General features: G+C 35.3%; 1 protein-coding gene across 1 annotated transcript in view; it reads left to right on the top strand.

The window, feature by feature from the left end:
- Positions 1 to 418: 418 nt before the first annotated feature.
- Positions 419 to 14,877, top strand: part of GABRA3 (gamma-aminobutyric acid type A receptor subunit alpha3) — a 146,712-nt gene continuing 132,253 nt past the window's right edge. Inside the window, exon 1 of the mRNA XM_061177800.1 lies at positions 419 to 573. Within this exon, the coding sequence (XP_061033783.1) occupies positions 434 to 573 (140 nt within the window). The 5' untranslated portion in view covers positions 419 to 433. The remainder of the gene's footprint in view (positions 574 to 14,877) is intronic.

Genomic DNA, 14,877 nt, shown 5'->3' with positions numbered 1-14,877 from the left:
ATTGGGGGAAAATAAAATGAAGACTTGAGAGATTATTTTAAGATCTCGGATTATAAGAGGTAACTGAGGCTAAGAGAAGTTCTGTGACTCACCTAGTTACAAGAAGACAGGGGAAAAGATGGCATTGTAACCTAAGACTTCCAATTACTGATTTAGAGTTTTTATACTACCCTCTATTGGTTGGGCTCTGGTATAATCAAGAGAGGGATATGCCAGGAGTGAATTTTGGTGGCATTGATGAACTGCAGAAGGAGGACTGTCACAGTGAGCATTTAGTAGCTGTATATTATGGAAGTTAAATGGCTCTAATAGAGTTGAATAAAATCTTTTTTTTCACCACTTCTTCCTCCTTCCCTTTGTCTTCTACTCCTTACCCCTTCCTCTTTCCCTGAACATGGAACTCACAGGTCTCTCCAAGTTGGTGCCTAAGAAGATGATAATCACACAAATAAGTCAGTTCTACATGACTAGCCTTGGGCTTCTCTTCCTGATTAATATTCTCCCTGGAACAACTGGCCAAGGGGAATCAAGACGACAAGAACCTGGGGACTTTGTGAAGCAGGATATTGGCGGGTAAGTACCCTTAACTCCAAGAACAAAAGAAGACTGTGATAAATTATTGCCTTTGACCAGAGCTTTTTTTTTTTAATTGAAGAATAGTTGAGTTACAATATTGTGTTAATTTCAAGTGTAGAGCAAAGTGATTCAGTTATATAAATATTCTTTTTTTCAGATTATTTTCCATTATTTGTTGTTACAAGATATTGAATATTGTTCCCTGTGATATATAGTAAATCCTTGTTGCTTATCTGTTTTATATATAGTAGTGTGTATCTGTTAATTCCATACTCCTAATTTATCCCTCCCCCTCCCTTTCCCCTTTGGTAACCATGAGTTTGTTTTCTATCTCTGTGAGTCTGTTTCTGTTGCATATGTAGATTCATCTGTTAAGGAGGGAAACTTGTAAGAAGTAAGGGAAGTGAGATAGGGAAGGAGCAAAAGTAAAACAAAGGTGTGATTTCGCTTGAAGTGTAGCTTCCATTTGACCCCATGGGGAGATACGGAGCATGAATGGCACTATAATTTTGGCAAGGGGCCTGGCTTTTGTAGCTTCATCTCAGTCAGTCATTGTCCTCCCAGGCATTTTAGAGTGAGATGGTTCCCTTCAGCTGATGGTAATACCCTGAAGTAGCTGGGGGATGGTTTTACTGGCATAGTAAAAGAAATTTTGACGTAGTAGTAACAGTAAATACTATATTTGGTTTCTTCATGCTTTTATGGCTATGCTTTCTACCCTTCACTTTACAGATTCAATCAATCCCTAAGATCTGTCATTTCTTCCTCCCACATCCCTTGGATTCATCTACTTTTTTCCAACTTTCCTGCTACCACCCTAGTTTAATCCGATGTTGTCTTCCACTTGGACTACTGCAAGAGTCTCTAATTGGTTTTACTTCCTAAAGTCTGTAGCCAGTGTTTCTTCTACAATGCATGTTGCATTATATCTGTCCTATTTAGAGTTACTTAATGACTTTCTATTATCCCTAAAGTCCCAACTCCTTAATATGATTTTATAAGAACCAGTATGACCCAGCCTCCACCCATTTGTCACCCTTATTTCTAGTCCTCCTGTCACCAAACTCTATGTTCTTTAGCTATTTTGAACTTCTTTTGACTTTAAAAGTCAACCTCATTCAGAGAATATCATTACTAGAAATCACCCCCTTAGCCTCTAGATATTTCAATATTACAGAGGATATTTTATTCTTTGGTAGTGTTTGTTGTTGTTTTACATTTGGCTATTGTCCCATATACTTGGAAGCATTAGGACTTGGTTCCTAATTATTTTTGCAGAGTTGATTATCTTAATGTACTCTGAGTCTTTCCATCTTCTATCAGCATTTTCAACAATAATCTCTGGGGCTGAGGGCTACACAACTGGACTGATATGTCCTTAGAAACGTGACCCATGAGGCCCTTTTTGTTCTTTATCCCAGTGTGGGAAAAAAAAAAAGACTAATTCTGTCTTATTAACTTCTCATGTATGTGATTTCATTGGGCATGATAGATATTCTAAATAAGATGGAAGTTCTAAATAAATGAATCTTACCTCTTCAAATGTTAAAGGCTTTTTAATTTTAACTCTGAGAATTAAAGTTCTCTAAAAATGTATTGCATGTTATCTAATAATCCTAAACAAGGATTTTGAACAGAACAGTCCCACTTCTTGGTGACTCTCTGATCATCATAAAGAGCATTCATTGTATTTATCCTATATCTGCTTTTTTTCTTTTTGTGTCTCCATCCTCAGTGTCAGTTGTCACCTCTCCTGTTTACATTGGTTTGCTTATATCCTGTTGGTGCTTAGAAAATCAGATAATCAAGCCTTTTAATAATTATATTAAAGAGAAGGCCAAAACATCCTGCTTGAAAAAGCAGAGACTGTTGAGGAGTACTGGTTTATTGACCAGTACTTTGTTTAAATCATGTTCTAAATGCAATTGTTCTCAATGTTTGGTATGTGTAAGCAAGGAAGCAGTCTCCACACCTGGAGAATTTGATTTAGTAGCTCTGAGGATAGTGCCTAAAATTTGCATTTTTATCAAGTGCCCCACATGATTCTGATGTAAGGAATCTTCGAACAATACTTTGGGGACACAGTCCTTGTTTTCAAAGAACTTACAGTATAGTTAGGAATATGGGAGTCTGAAATTTTAGAATAGCAGACATGGGAAAATGCATAGAGAGCATCTAGTCTGATTCCTCATTTTGTGCATGAAGAAGTTGAGTTCCAGAAAAGGAAATTTACTTTTCTAAGACTTTACAGAAAATTAATAGTAGAGCTAGGTCTAGAACACCAGTCTCTGATTCCAAGTCCCATATTTTTAAAGAAAAGCTACAGGGAACAATTTCAGCTTCATGTAATAAAGGAATTTCTCATACTCCTGCTTCCTCGTTTGACCATTAACAAATGAGAACTATATGTGTGAACAGTGCTAGGTTGGAGCATTATGAAAATGTCATTTCTCTGGGTCAAAATGGTTGAATATAAGCAATTTCATGATGGGTCAACCTCAGTAGCAAGTAAATGCCAAATGGATATTCTATCCAGGTCTGACTGCGATTTGTTGAAACTTGAGATGTGTATCAGTCAGGATCCCAAAGAATACAGATGGGACATTTCAAATAAGACTATTTGAGGAGGGTACATTTGCAAAGGACCTAATAGTAAAGGTATGGTCTGGGTGTAGATACACCCCCAACAGATACAGCAAGAACCTAAGGCCAGCAGTAGGTACGTCATGTAAAACAAGTTTACTTAAGAGGTGAAGAGATCTTTAGTGGAGGAGATTTCACAGGGAGAGAGCCAAGAGATTGCATACCCAGACTTTCCCTTCTTTTTCCCTCTGTCTTCTGAAGCCAGAGGCTGTGGCAGCCCTGTTGATATAGTTCATATAGTTTACCCTTATAAGAAAGAGAACAGGGTGAAGAGTGCATAATATATCTGGAAGGGGAAATGAAAGACACTGGGCACAAGGCTGTACATTTACATGACACCATATCACCACTTTTTCTGCATCAAGATTACATAGTGCTGGCAGTGGTGAGAGCAGATACTGTGAATTTAAGAGGAAATGGTTGAACTGTTGATTCATTGTCTCTTTGTCACATTCATAGTCTGACTTGGTGCCATGTTCCATAGTTCCTTGTAAGTGTCTACTTTCATTGTGAAATATATTTTCTCAGTTCTCTTAATCTCAGAATAAACTGGCACCTGTGGCCACACATGTAAATACTAAGTTACTAAGAGAAACATGAAAGACTTGGTTTTTATTTTACTTTAACTCAGTGAATAATGTGGACAGGCGTGGCACATGTTGAGTGGGAATGCCTCAAGCTAATTTTGCCTTGAATTATAAGTATGCAAAGTCTAATCTCTTCCATGTGTATATAATCTCTATTATGGAATCAATACATTAATACTTTTACCATTCAATCACCAAATCTTAAAATTTAAGAATCAGATGTGGGACCTGAGAAGCTGTAGGTCCTAAGCTCCTACCCTGATCAAGAATCCCTCTTGCATTATGCTTTATGATTGACCTACCAGTTTGAATCCCTCCAGTAGTAAACTGCATTATTACCACGGGCCTATAGCTCTAGGGATTGGAAAGTGCTTCCTAAATTGAGCAGAAGTCCACGTTCCTCTAATGCCTACCAGTTTTAGGTCCCTGTGGCACTTGCTTCCTTTTCCACATAACAGGTCTCAGAGCTACTCCGTGCTTTCTTGTGTACAGGATAACTCTTATTACTTTCAACTATTCTCCTGACATGATACGATTTTCCAGACATTGCTTAAAACTGAACACTCTCCTTTGTTCTCTAATTAGATTTTTTTGAAACTTAGTTCAATACTTCATTCTTATTTATAGTTTTCATATCCTATCATGTTACTTTAAAACTTATGTTTAAATAACTCTTACTATGTACCAAGCACTATTCTAAGTGCTTTACATAGGTTAATCCATATAATCCTTATAACAGACCTGCTACATAGGTGCTGTTATTATTCCTGTTTTACAGATAAAATATGGAGACACGGAGAGGTCAAGTAACTTGCCAAAGCTCACACAGTTAAAAAGTGGCAGAGCCAGGACTGAAACCCAGACAGTCTGGCTCCAGAGTATGTGCTATTAATTGCTACAATGTATTGCTTTTCATGTGTTTGGTCACTTTTAAGTATGAATTAGGCACATGTCCATTTATTTTGTGTACATGAACATTTACTTATGTATAGTAGTCCCTCAATCTCTGAATACTTAATATCTCAGCCACATGACTGCCTAGCCTGTGCTAAAATGGGACAAATGTAATTTTCTTATAGGACCTAGAGGAATAAGAAATATCATTTTCCATTTTGAAGTAGAAGTGTAGAATTTGTAACACAGGGCAGAGCTGGACATTTGAAGCCAGGATCAAGAATATTTGGTAGATGACACTATGACTTCCTATTGTGTCATGTCAGGAGGCAAGGTCGTCTCAGTATTACTGATGCTAAATGTGATCTCTTGGTTAAGGTAATGACTGTCAGGACTCTCCATTGTAAGGATACTAGTCACTAGGATTGATTGAGAGATTTGAGCCCGTGACCAGCTCTTTGCTTTGGTCATGGCCACGGTTGTGGGGTAGAGAGTAATTAATAGTGGGGAAGAGAATATGCCTAGTACTGTAGTTTCCCTTCTTTTGTGTCATAATTCTTTTCTCCACATAGGCCGTGTTATAAATGGTTCTCAGGCTGGCGTATGAAAGTCCACTTAATGAGCAATGTTGCTGAAATAGTGCTCATGCATTGGCAATTACAATCATTCAGATAAATTATGAGAAATAAAGACTTGTGTAGCCTTGCCTGGAAAAGTAGCTACCCTTTATGGCATTGTTTCAAAGGAAGAATGTACCTTTAATTCTTTGCAAACTTTGGAATACAACCCATTTTAAGTTGGGGTACGCCTGCTGATGTTCACATATGAAATCATATCTCTAAGGTCTAGTACCTTGTTATTTAATCATTCACAAGATACAGTAGTCAGATCTTCTCGTGTGTTTCTGTGAAGCAGTGGCTTTTAGTTACTAAGAAGGTATGAAGGACTTGGTTTTTATTTTACTTTAATTCAGCAAATAGTGTGAACAGGTGGACCACATAGCGAATGGGTGTGTCTTAAGCTAATACTTCTTTAGTTTCATAACCAGTCTATAGAAGCCATTTAAGAAAAAGAAAGTTGTCTTTTTGAGATAGATTGGACATATTCTAGTGAAAAATCAGTTGATTCTTTTTTCTTTAAGTGGCTTCTGTAAAAACATTAGAATGTATGTTATTGAATTCCAGGTGTTTCTCATTCCCTTCCCAGTATATAACTGGTATCCCTAGTGCTGAATTTTTAGCTAGACCTTTCCACTTATTGGAATGACTGGACTTGGAAAATGAAAACATGGGGAGTATTGGGAAATGGTGAATAATCTTATATGGCTATGATTTCTGGTCAGAAAGAGAAGTAGTGGAATTTACACCTGTAAAAGTATATTGGGAATAGATTGCAGATTCACAGAAAGCCATAAATATCAGGCCAAGGAGTTGGATTTTATTTGGTAACCACGAAGACTTATGAAAGATCTGTGAGCATTGCAGATATATGATCTGAAAAGGAATTTTTAAAAATACTTTTTTTTAATTGAGATATAATTGACATATAACATTGTGTAAGTTTAAGGTGTAAAATGTTTGGGTTTGATACATTTATATATTGCAATATGATTATAGTAGAGTTAGCTAATGCCTTTATGATGTCACATATTTATCATTTCTTTTGTGTTGAGAACAGTTAAGATTTACTCTCTTAGTAACCTTGAAGTTTATAATATAGTATTGTTGACTATAATCACTATGTTATATATTAGAGCTCCAGAACTTGTTTATCTACTACTTGTAAGTTTGTACCTTTAAACAACATCCCCCCATTTCCTCACCAACCCTAACCTCTGGTAACTACCATTCTACTATCGTTTGCACAAGTTCGGTTGTTTTAGATTCCACATATAAGTGATATCATACAGTATTTGTCCTTCTCTAACTTATCTCACTTAGCACAATGCCTTCAAGGTCCATCCATGTTGTCACAAATGGCAGGATTGACTTCTTTCTCATACACATGCCATATTCTCTTGTATATGTGTGTCTGTTTGTGTGTGTATGTGTATATCTCACATTTTCTTTTCCATTGGTGGACACTTAGGTTGTTTCCATACATTTGCTGTTGTGAATAATGCTGCAGTGAACATGGGGGTGCAGATAGCCCTGTGCAACACTGATTTTAATTCCTCCAGATATATACCCAGAAGTGGAATTTCTGGATAATATAGTAGTACCATATTTACTTTTTGAGTAATAACCATACTGTTTTCCATAATAGCTATACCAATTTACATTCCCACAAAGAGTGCACAAGGGTTCCTATTTCTCCACATCCTTGCCAACATTTGTTATCTCTTGTCTTTTGGATAAAAAGCCATCCTAACCGGCAAGTTGATGTCTCATTGTGGTTTTGATTTGCATTTCCCTGATGATTAGTGATGTTGAACACATTTTCACACAACTGATGGCCATTTTTATGTCTTCTTTGGAAAAACGCCTACTCAGGTCCTTTGCCCATTTTTTAATTGGATTATTTTCCCTTTTGCTATTGAGTTGTATGAGTTCTTTATATATTATGAATATTCATTCCTAATCAGATATATGGTTTGGGAATATTTCCTCCCATTCTGTAGGTTTTCTTTTCCATTTATTGCTTGTTTCCTTTGCTGTTCAGAAGCTTTTTAGTTTAATGTAGGCCAGCTTGTTTATTTTAATTTTTGTTGCCTGTGCTATTGGTGACTTATCCAAGAAATTATTGCCAAGACCAATGTAAAGGCTCTTTTCCCCTATGTTTTCTTCAAGGAGATTTACAGTTTCAGGTATTACATTTAAATCTTTGATCCATTTCAAGTTAATTTTATGTGAGTGGTGTAAGGTAAGGGTTCAGTTTTATTCTTTTTCAAGTGGATATCCAGTTTTCCCAATATCATTTATTGAAGAGACTGTCCTTTCCCCAATGTGTGTTCTTGGCTCCATCATCAAAAATTAGTCGAGTATATTTGTGAGGTTTTATGTCTGGGCTCTTTATTTTGTTCCACTGATCTATATGCCTATTTTTATGCCAGTAACATACTGTTTTGATTACTATAGCTTTGTAATATAGCTTGAAATCAGGTATTGTTACACCTCCAGCTTTGCTCTTCTTTCTCAGGATTGCTTTGGCTATTCAGGGTCTTTTGTGGTCTGAAACAAATTGTAGAATAGTTTTTCCTATTTCTGTGAATAGGAATTTCTTTGGAATTTTGACTGGGATTACATTGAATCTGTAGATCATTATGGGTAGTATGGACATATTTACAGTATTAGTCTTCAAATCCAGGAACCTGAGATATCTTTTTATTTATTTGTGTCTTCTTTAATCTCTTTCAATCAATGTCTTATAGTTTACAGTGTACAGGTCTTTCACCTCCTTGGTTAAATTTATTCCTCAATATTTCATTATTTTCAATGCTATTGTAAATGAGATTGCTTTCTTAACTTCTCTTTCAGATAATTCATTGTTAGTGTATAGAAATGCAACTGATTTTTGTGTCTTGATTTTGTATCCTAAAACTTTACTGAATTCATTTATTTGTTCTAACAGTTTTTTAGTGGAGTCTTCAGGGTTTTCTACATGTAAGATTATATCATCTGCAAACAGAAATGATTTTACTTCTCGTTTCTGATATGGGTGTTTTTATTTCTTTTTCTTGCCTAATTGCTCTGGCTAGAACTTTTATTATTATGTTGAATACAAATGGTAAGAGTGGGCATCTCTGTCTTGATCTTACAGGAAAGAGTTTTAACTTATTACCACTGAGTATGATGTTAGCTATGGGTTTGTCATAGATGACCTTTATTATGCTAAGGAACATTCCTTCTATACCCAATTTGATGAACATTTTCATCATGATATGATGTTGTATTTGTCAAATACTTTTTCTGCCTCTGTTGAGATGATTATATCGTATTTATCTTTCATTCTATTAATGTGGTGTATTACATTTGTTGTTTTGCATGTGTTAAACCATCCTTGCATCCCAGGGATAAATCTCACTTGATCATGGTGAATGATTTTTTTAATGTGCTTTTGAAAACAGTTTGCTAATATTTTGTTGAGAATTTTTACATCTTTATCAGGGATATTTGTCTGTAATTTCATTTTCTTGTGTCTTATTTGGCTTTGATATCAGGGTAATGCTGGCTGCATAAAATGAATTTGGGAGTGTTCCCTCCTCTTCAAATGTTTGCAACAGTTTGAGAAGGATTGGTGTTAATTCTTCTTTAAATGTTTGGTAGAATTCACTGGTGAAACCATCTGATCCTTGGCTTTTCTGTGTTTGGGAGTTTTCTGATTACTGATTCAATCTCCTTAATTGTTATGGGTTTCTTTAGATTTTCTATTTATTCATGATTCATTTTTGGTAGGTCATATGTTTCTAGGAATTTATCCATTTCTTCTCGGTTATCCAGTTTGTTGGCATATAATTGTAGTCTCTCATAATTTTTTATATTTCTGTGCTATCTGTTGTAATGTCTCCTCTTTCATTTCTAGTTTTATTTATTTGAGACTTCTTTCTTGTTTTCTTAGTTAATCTGGCTAAAGCCTTGCCAATTTTGTTTATCTTTTCAAAGCACCAGCTCTTAGTTTCATTGATCTTTTCTATTGTTTTTCTGGTCTCTATTTCATTTATTTCTGCTCTGATCTTTGATAATTCCTTCCTTCTGTTAACTTTCAGCTTAGTTTGTTCTTCTATTTCTAGCTTATTTGAGATCTTTCTTGTTTCTTAATGTAGGCATTTATTGCTATACACGTCCCTCTGGGAACTGCTTTTGCAGCATTCCACATGTTTCGATATGTTGTGCTTCCATTTTCATTTGTTTCAAAATATTTCTTGATTTCCGTGTTGATTTCTTCTTTAACCCATTTGTTGTTCAGGAGCATGTTGTTCAATCTCTGCATATTTTCAATTTTCCAGCATTCCTCCTGTTATTGATTTCTAGTTTCATACTTCTGTGGTTGGAAAACATAGTTTTTATGATTTCGATCTCCTTAAATTTGCTAAGACATGTTTTATGATATATTACATGAACTATCCTGGAGAATGTTCTGTGTGTGTTAGAGAAAATGTGTATTCTGCTGCTGTTGGATGGAATGTTCTGTAAATGTCTGTTTGGTTTATTTGGTCCAAAGTATCATTCAGATCCATTATTTCCTTATTGATTTTCTATTTGAATGATGGATCCATTGTTGAAAGTGAGGTATTGAAGTCCCCTATTATTATTGCATTGCTGTCTATTTTTCCCTTCAGATCCATTGATAACTGTTTAATATATTTACATGCTACAATATTGAGTGTGCATGAGTTTACAATTGTTATATCCTTGTGATGAATTGACCCCTTTATCATTATATAATGACCTTCTTGTGTCCTGTTACAGTTTTTGACTTAAAGTCTCTTTTGTCTGATAAAAATATAGCTACCCCTGCTCTCTTTTGATTTCCATTTGCTTGAAATACCTTCACCCCTTCACTTTCAGCCTGTGAGTGTGCTTAATGCTTAAGTGAGCCTCTTATAGGCAGCATATGGATGGGCCTTGGTATTTGTTGTTGTTGTTTTTATCCATTTAGCTTCTTTGTGTCTTTTAATTGAAGAATTTAAAACATTTATATTTAAAGAAATGATTGGATAAAGACTTACTTCACTAAATTTTGATAATGATTTCTGATTGTTTTGAAGTTCCTTAGTTTCCTTCCTCCTCTCTTGCTGTCTTTCTTTGTTAGTTGATGATTGTTTTAGTGGTTTGCTTTGATTCTTTTCTCTATATTGTTTGTGTATCTATTACAGATTTTTGCTCTGTGGTTACCATGAAGCTTTCATAATGCATCTTATAATCATCTATTTTAAGCTTATAACAACTTCAATTGCATAAGAAAGTTTTACACATTCACTTGCCCCCCACAGTTTATATTGATGCCTCACTTTTCATCTTTTTATGTTATATATCTATCAACATAATATTATAGCTGTAACTATTTTCTTTTTCTCCTATCAGACAAAATGTATTTTATTTTTTTATGCTTCTTCAAGATTAACATCTTTTTTTATTAAAAAAAAATTTTTATTGAAATATGGTTGGTTTATAATGTGTTAGTTTTAGGTATACAGCTCAGTAACTCATATATGTATAACTGAGTTATATATATATATATATATATATATATACATATATATATATATATATATATATACATATATATATATATATATATATATATATATATATATATATTCTTTTTTATAATCTCTTCCAACTTATAATGCTTTTGGAAGAAATAAGTAAATAAGATAATAAACATAAAATTGCTTTGTAAATGGTAAAGCTCAACATACATTGAGGTTGATCATTCCTTTTCCCACAAACTCCTGAAAATGTAATGAGACACCTTTGAAAGACATGCACTCCTTCTCCCTGTGTGGTGAACTTCCTCAGAGGTGATTCTTCCAGGTGCAGAGCAGGTCCTGACTGGGAGATGAGGTGACATAGGTAACATGCTTCCTGTACTTTTTTTGAGCTCCTCAGGTTTTTGCTACTGCTTCTTTGTTTTCTGGAGCCTTCCCTTAGCGGTTTTCTTCAGTTTGTAGTTATTTATTGTTCTTATGGATTTGTGTGTGTGTGTGTGTGTGTGTGTGTGTGTAAGGGGGAGATGAGCTTTGAGACCTCTCCATCTTGTTGACATTACCTTCTGCATAGTAATTTTGAATTTTGTTTATTTTAAAAATCTGTTCTCCCCCAGGAGATATACAGTATTAGGGAAAATGGAAGAGTGGTAAATCCAAAGAACTAGGGTCAAATGAACAGAGTTTTAGTCCTGACTCTGCCACTAACTGATCATGTGATCCTTTTAATGAAGTAAATTTATCCTCTCTTTGGGTTGTTTTATGAACTGTATCAGCAACTCCACATCTGTGCCTCTTCTGCTTCCCCCTGACATAAACACATCAGGGTCCTTCCTCAATGTAGTTGAACTAATACTATTACTTATTACTTACCCTGAACTTAATCACTCGGTGAGCTTAACTTTTCCCATAGCATAGAAGTGCATGTCTTTCAAAGGTGTCTCATTACATTTTCAGGAGTTTGTGAGAAAAGGAATGATCAACCTCAATGTATGTTGAGCTTTACCATTTACAAAGCAATTTTATGTTTATTATCTTATTTACTTATTTCTTCCAAAAGCATTATAAGTTGGGGAATTATCTCTATTTCACATGCAAGGAAATAGTTCACATGATCAGTTAGTGGCAGAGTCAGGACTAAAACTCTGTTCATTTGACCCTAGTTCTTTGGATTTACCACTATTCCATTTTTAAGACTAGAAAAATGACTAAACTTGCCTAACCTATAGATACTGTATTAGTAACATCATTTTCATTTTTAATGATGCATTATTAATATCATATTTAGTCCAGCCAGTAATGACAGATATAAGGCAAAACAAGCATGGTTATTGCATCAGTCTCATCAACTTAATAAGCATGTGGCTTTAAACAATCCCTTTCTTTTGTTGGTGTCTTAGGTTGTCCATCTGTAAAATGAAGGGAAATAATTATATGATCTCTAAGGTCCTCCATAATCCTGACATACTATGATTCTTTGTTGTTCCCCCAGACTATTTTGGATGGGTACAAACTACAGAATCTTCAGCTTGTTGCAGTTCAGTTATTTAAGAAGAGAGAGTTCTAACTTGGGTTCTAGATTAAACAAGATTCCAGCTCCCCCTGCAATAATTTACCACATAAGAAGAAAAATTTATCAGTAATCAAGTGCAAAATCATAGAGAAATCTATTGAAAATTGTTTTGGAATGATACTTAGCATTGATTTTTGACTTAAATTTTAGAAGTTATTAGTGAAGAATGCTGCTAACATATCAACACAGAATCAGCAAGGGATGGAAATGCATCATCAAGGAAGTTATTATTTCAGTAAGAGAGGCAGCACAGTATATTGGCCTTATATTCAGGAATTCTGGATCCAAATTTTAACTTCTCCATTAACACTCAGTGTGGTTAAAACTTATGTTCAGGGACTTTACAATTCCCATCTATAAATCCACCTGGAGTGGATATCTCTGAAGCCCTTTATAGCTTGCTATGACTCTGTGAGGATTCTACTTTCTATCCCCTTCCAGTAATCAAAAAATTGGCTTTTCATTCAATTCATAGACCTATTTCCCAGAAATCAAACTAGGCTAACCAGGGTCAAGATTCCCTGCAGTGAGAGTTAAGGGAAAATGAGAAAGAGGTTTTCACAAAATCAATTGAGCTCCCGTAGCCTCTCTCCCCACAGCCCATGTAAGATGGATTCAGAATATCGGTGATTAAGTCAAATGTGAGCCAAGACCTGACAGGGTGTCTGTTTTTATCTCTTCAGCATATTGATGTCAGTTTGTTAGCTCTGCACTACAGTTTCCTTCTTTCTTCCCCCTTCCAAATGAGGTATCTGTATCACTTCTGGTACTCTTCACTAAACCAGCCAATCACCTCTAGTCTTCACTGGTTTCCAGTGCTTCTTGACCAAAGCTTTCCTTATGGCTTTGGCTGATGGGGGTGCCAATATTTTGTTGTGACTATTTACATTTGAATTATGCATTCGAGTACATAAACTACTATTTTACAAAAGAGAAAACAAACTTTGAATACTTCTAGATATTAAGTATTAAGTCTGGAAATTTTAATGTATTATTTAATATTGATACAACATATCAGTGAAGTTATTTTAATTTTAAAGATGAGAAAGCTATTACTAGAGGTGTTATGTGACTTGCTTAAGGTCACTCAACTAATAAATTCAAATTCATGTCTCCAGACTTTTTAAGCCTAGGTCCCTTTTTCATTCCACTTGTATCTATTTTATCATTTGAGTCTCTCAGAACACCTGTAAGCAGGGGAGAGATTACCTTGTTTTACCTTTTTTTTCTGCTCTGTTTTTTTCTATAGGCACATAGTTGATGCTCATTAAAGATGCATTGAATGATTATGTGAATTGAATTAGGTTTATGAACTAAGGAATTTGGGTTCAAAATGACTTTTCAAAGTTTATCAGCTAGGGAGTGGCAGTTTAGAGTGAGAACTATTCAATTCAGATGTTCCTACTATTTTGGCGGGAAGACATATTGACTGCCTCTCAAGATTCCTTCTAACTGTTAACCTGTCTCTTATTGCCCCGATTAACTGGATGCTAGGAATAGTTATTATATATCTATGAATGGCAACCTTCTTGGTCCAAAGTAAGAATGGGTAAAACTGAGATCTATAGGACTATAATTTGCTTAATTGTCTACTCCAAATCACGAATACAGCTGGCACTAGGATGTAAGATTCCTGACTTCTAGATTATTACTTGATTCTACACCATGCTTCTTGACCCTTGGCAACAGCCATTTCCTTCACTATATCTCTTTCCCCAAAACTACCCAGGGCTTTTCTTTATTTCTAGTCTCGTCAAACCACACCAAGCTCCTCCTCATAAAGTGAAAGCATTAGTCACAGCCTCGGCCTGATTAGGTGATTAGTAAAGTGCCTACTGCTTGGAAAGTCTTGTAGAAGGCATCCACACTGGATAAGCAGAAGGTAGCTGAGGGTCTCTAGAAAATCAGAAAATTTGGATTATAGTTCTATCTCTGACCCTCACTAGCAATACGACTGTGGGCAAATTTGGTGTTCTCTCTGAGCTTATTTCCCCATGTATGAAATGAAAGAGATTAGGAATCTCTTAAGAGTTCTGGTAGCTTTAACATTTAATGGACTGCTATTGCTTTGTTGCCCTATCTCCATAGGGTGAGAGATAGGCAGATTACATGTAATTCAAAGGTCTTTCTGGCTCTGTTGTCCTGTGAACCTGTGTTTCTCTAGGCTAGAAAAGGGGTAAGTTAACAAAATTTTCCTTTTTTTTTGAGGCCCTTTTGTTCATGAAACAAAATGTGATAAATCAACTTTATGCCAGGTATTATTCCCACAGATATCCTGTCCAAGATTTCTACTGGTGTTTCTCCACTGCTGGGTTGGGGCTGGTCTGTATGTTTGGTAAAGCTCATGCCAAGGTGCTTGCTGGTTTGGTTGAGGTACATAGCTATTTAATTGGCCCAGTCTACTGATTGACATTTTCTTGAATTAAAGTGTTAGACATGTAATTGTTTGCTATTAA

The sequence above is a fragment of the Eubalaena glacialis genome, chromosome X (assembly GCF_028564815.1).
Source record: "Eubalaena glacialis isolate mEubGla1 chromosome X, mEubGla1.1.hap2.+ XY, whole genome shotgun sequence".
In the NCBI taxonomy this organism is placed as follows: Eukaryota; Metazoa; Chordata; class Mammalia; order Artiodactyla; family Balaenidae; genus Eubalaena; species Eubalaena glacialis.
This window is presented reverse-complemented; position numbering and strand designations above follow the sequence as displayed.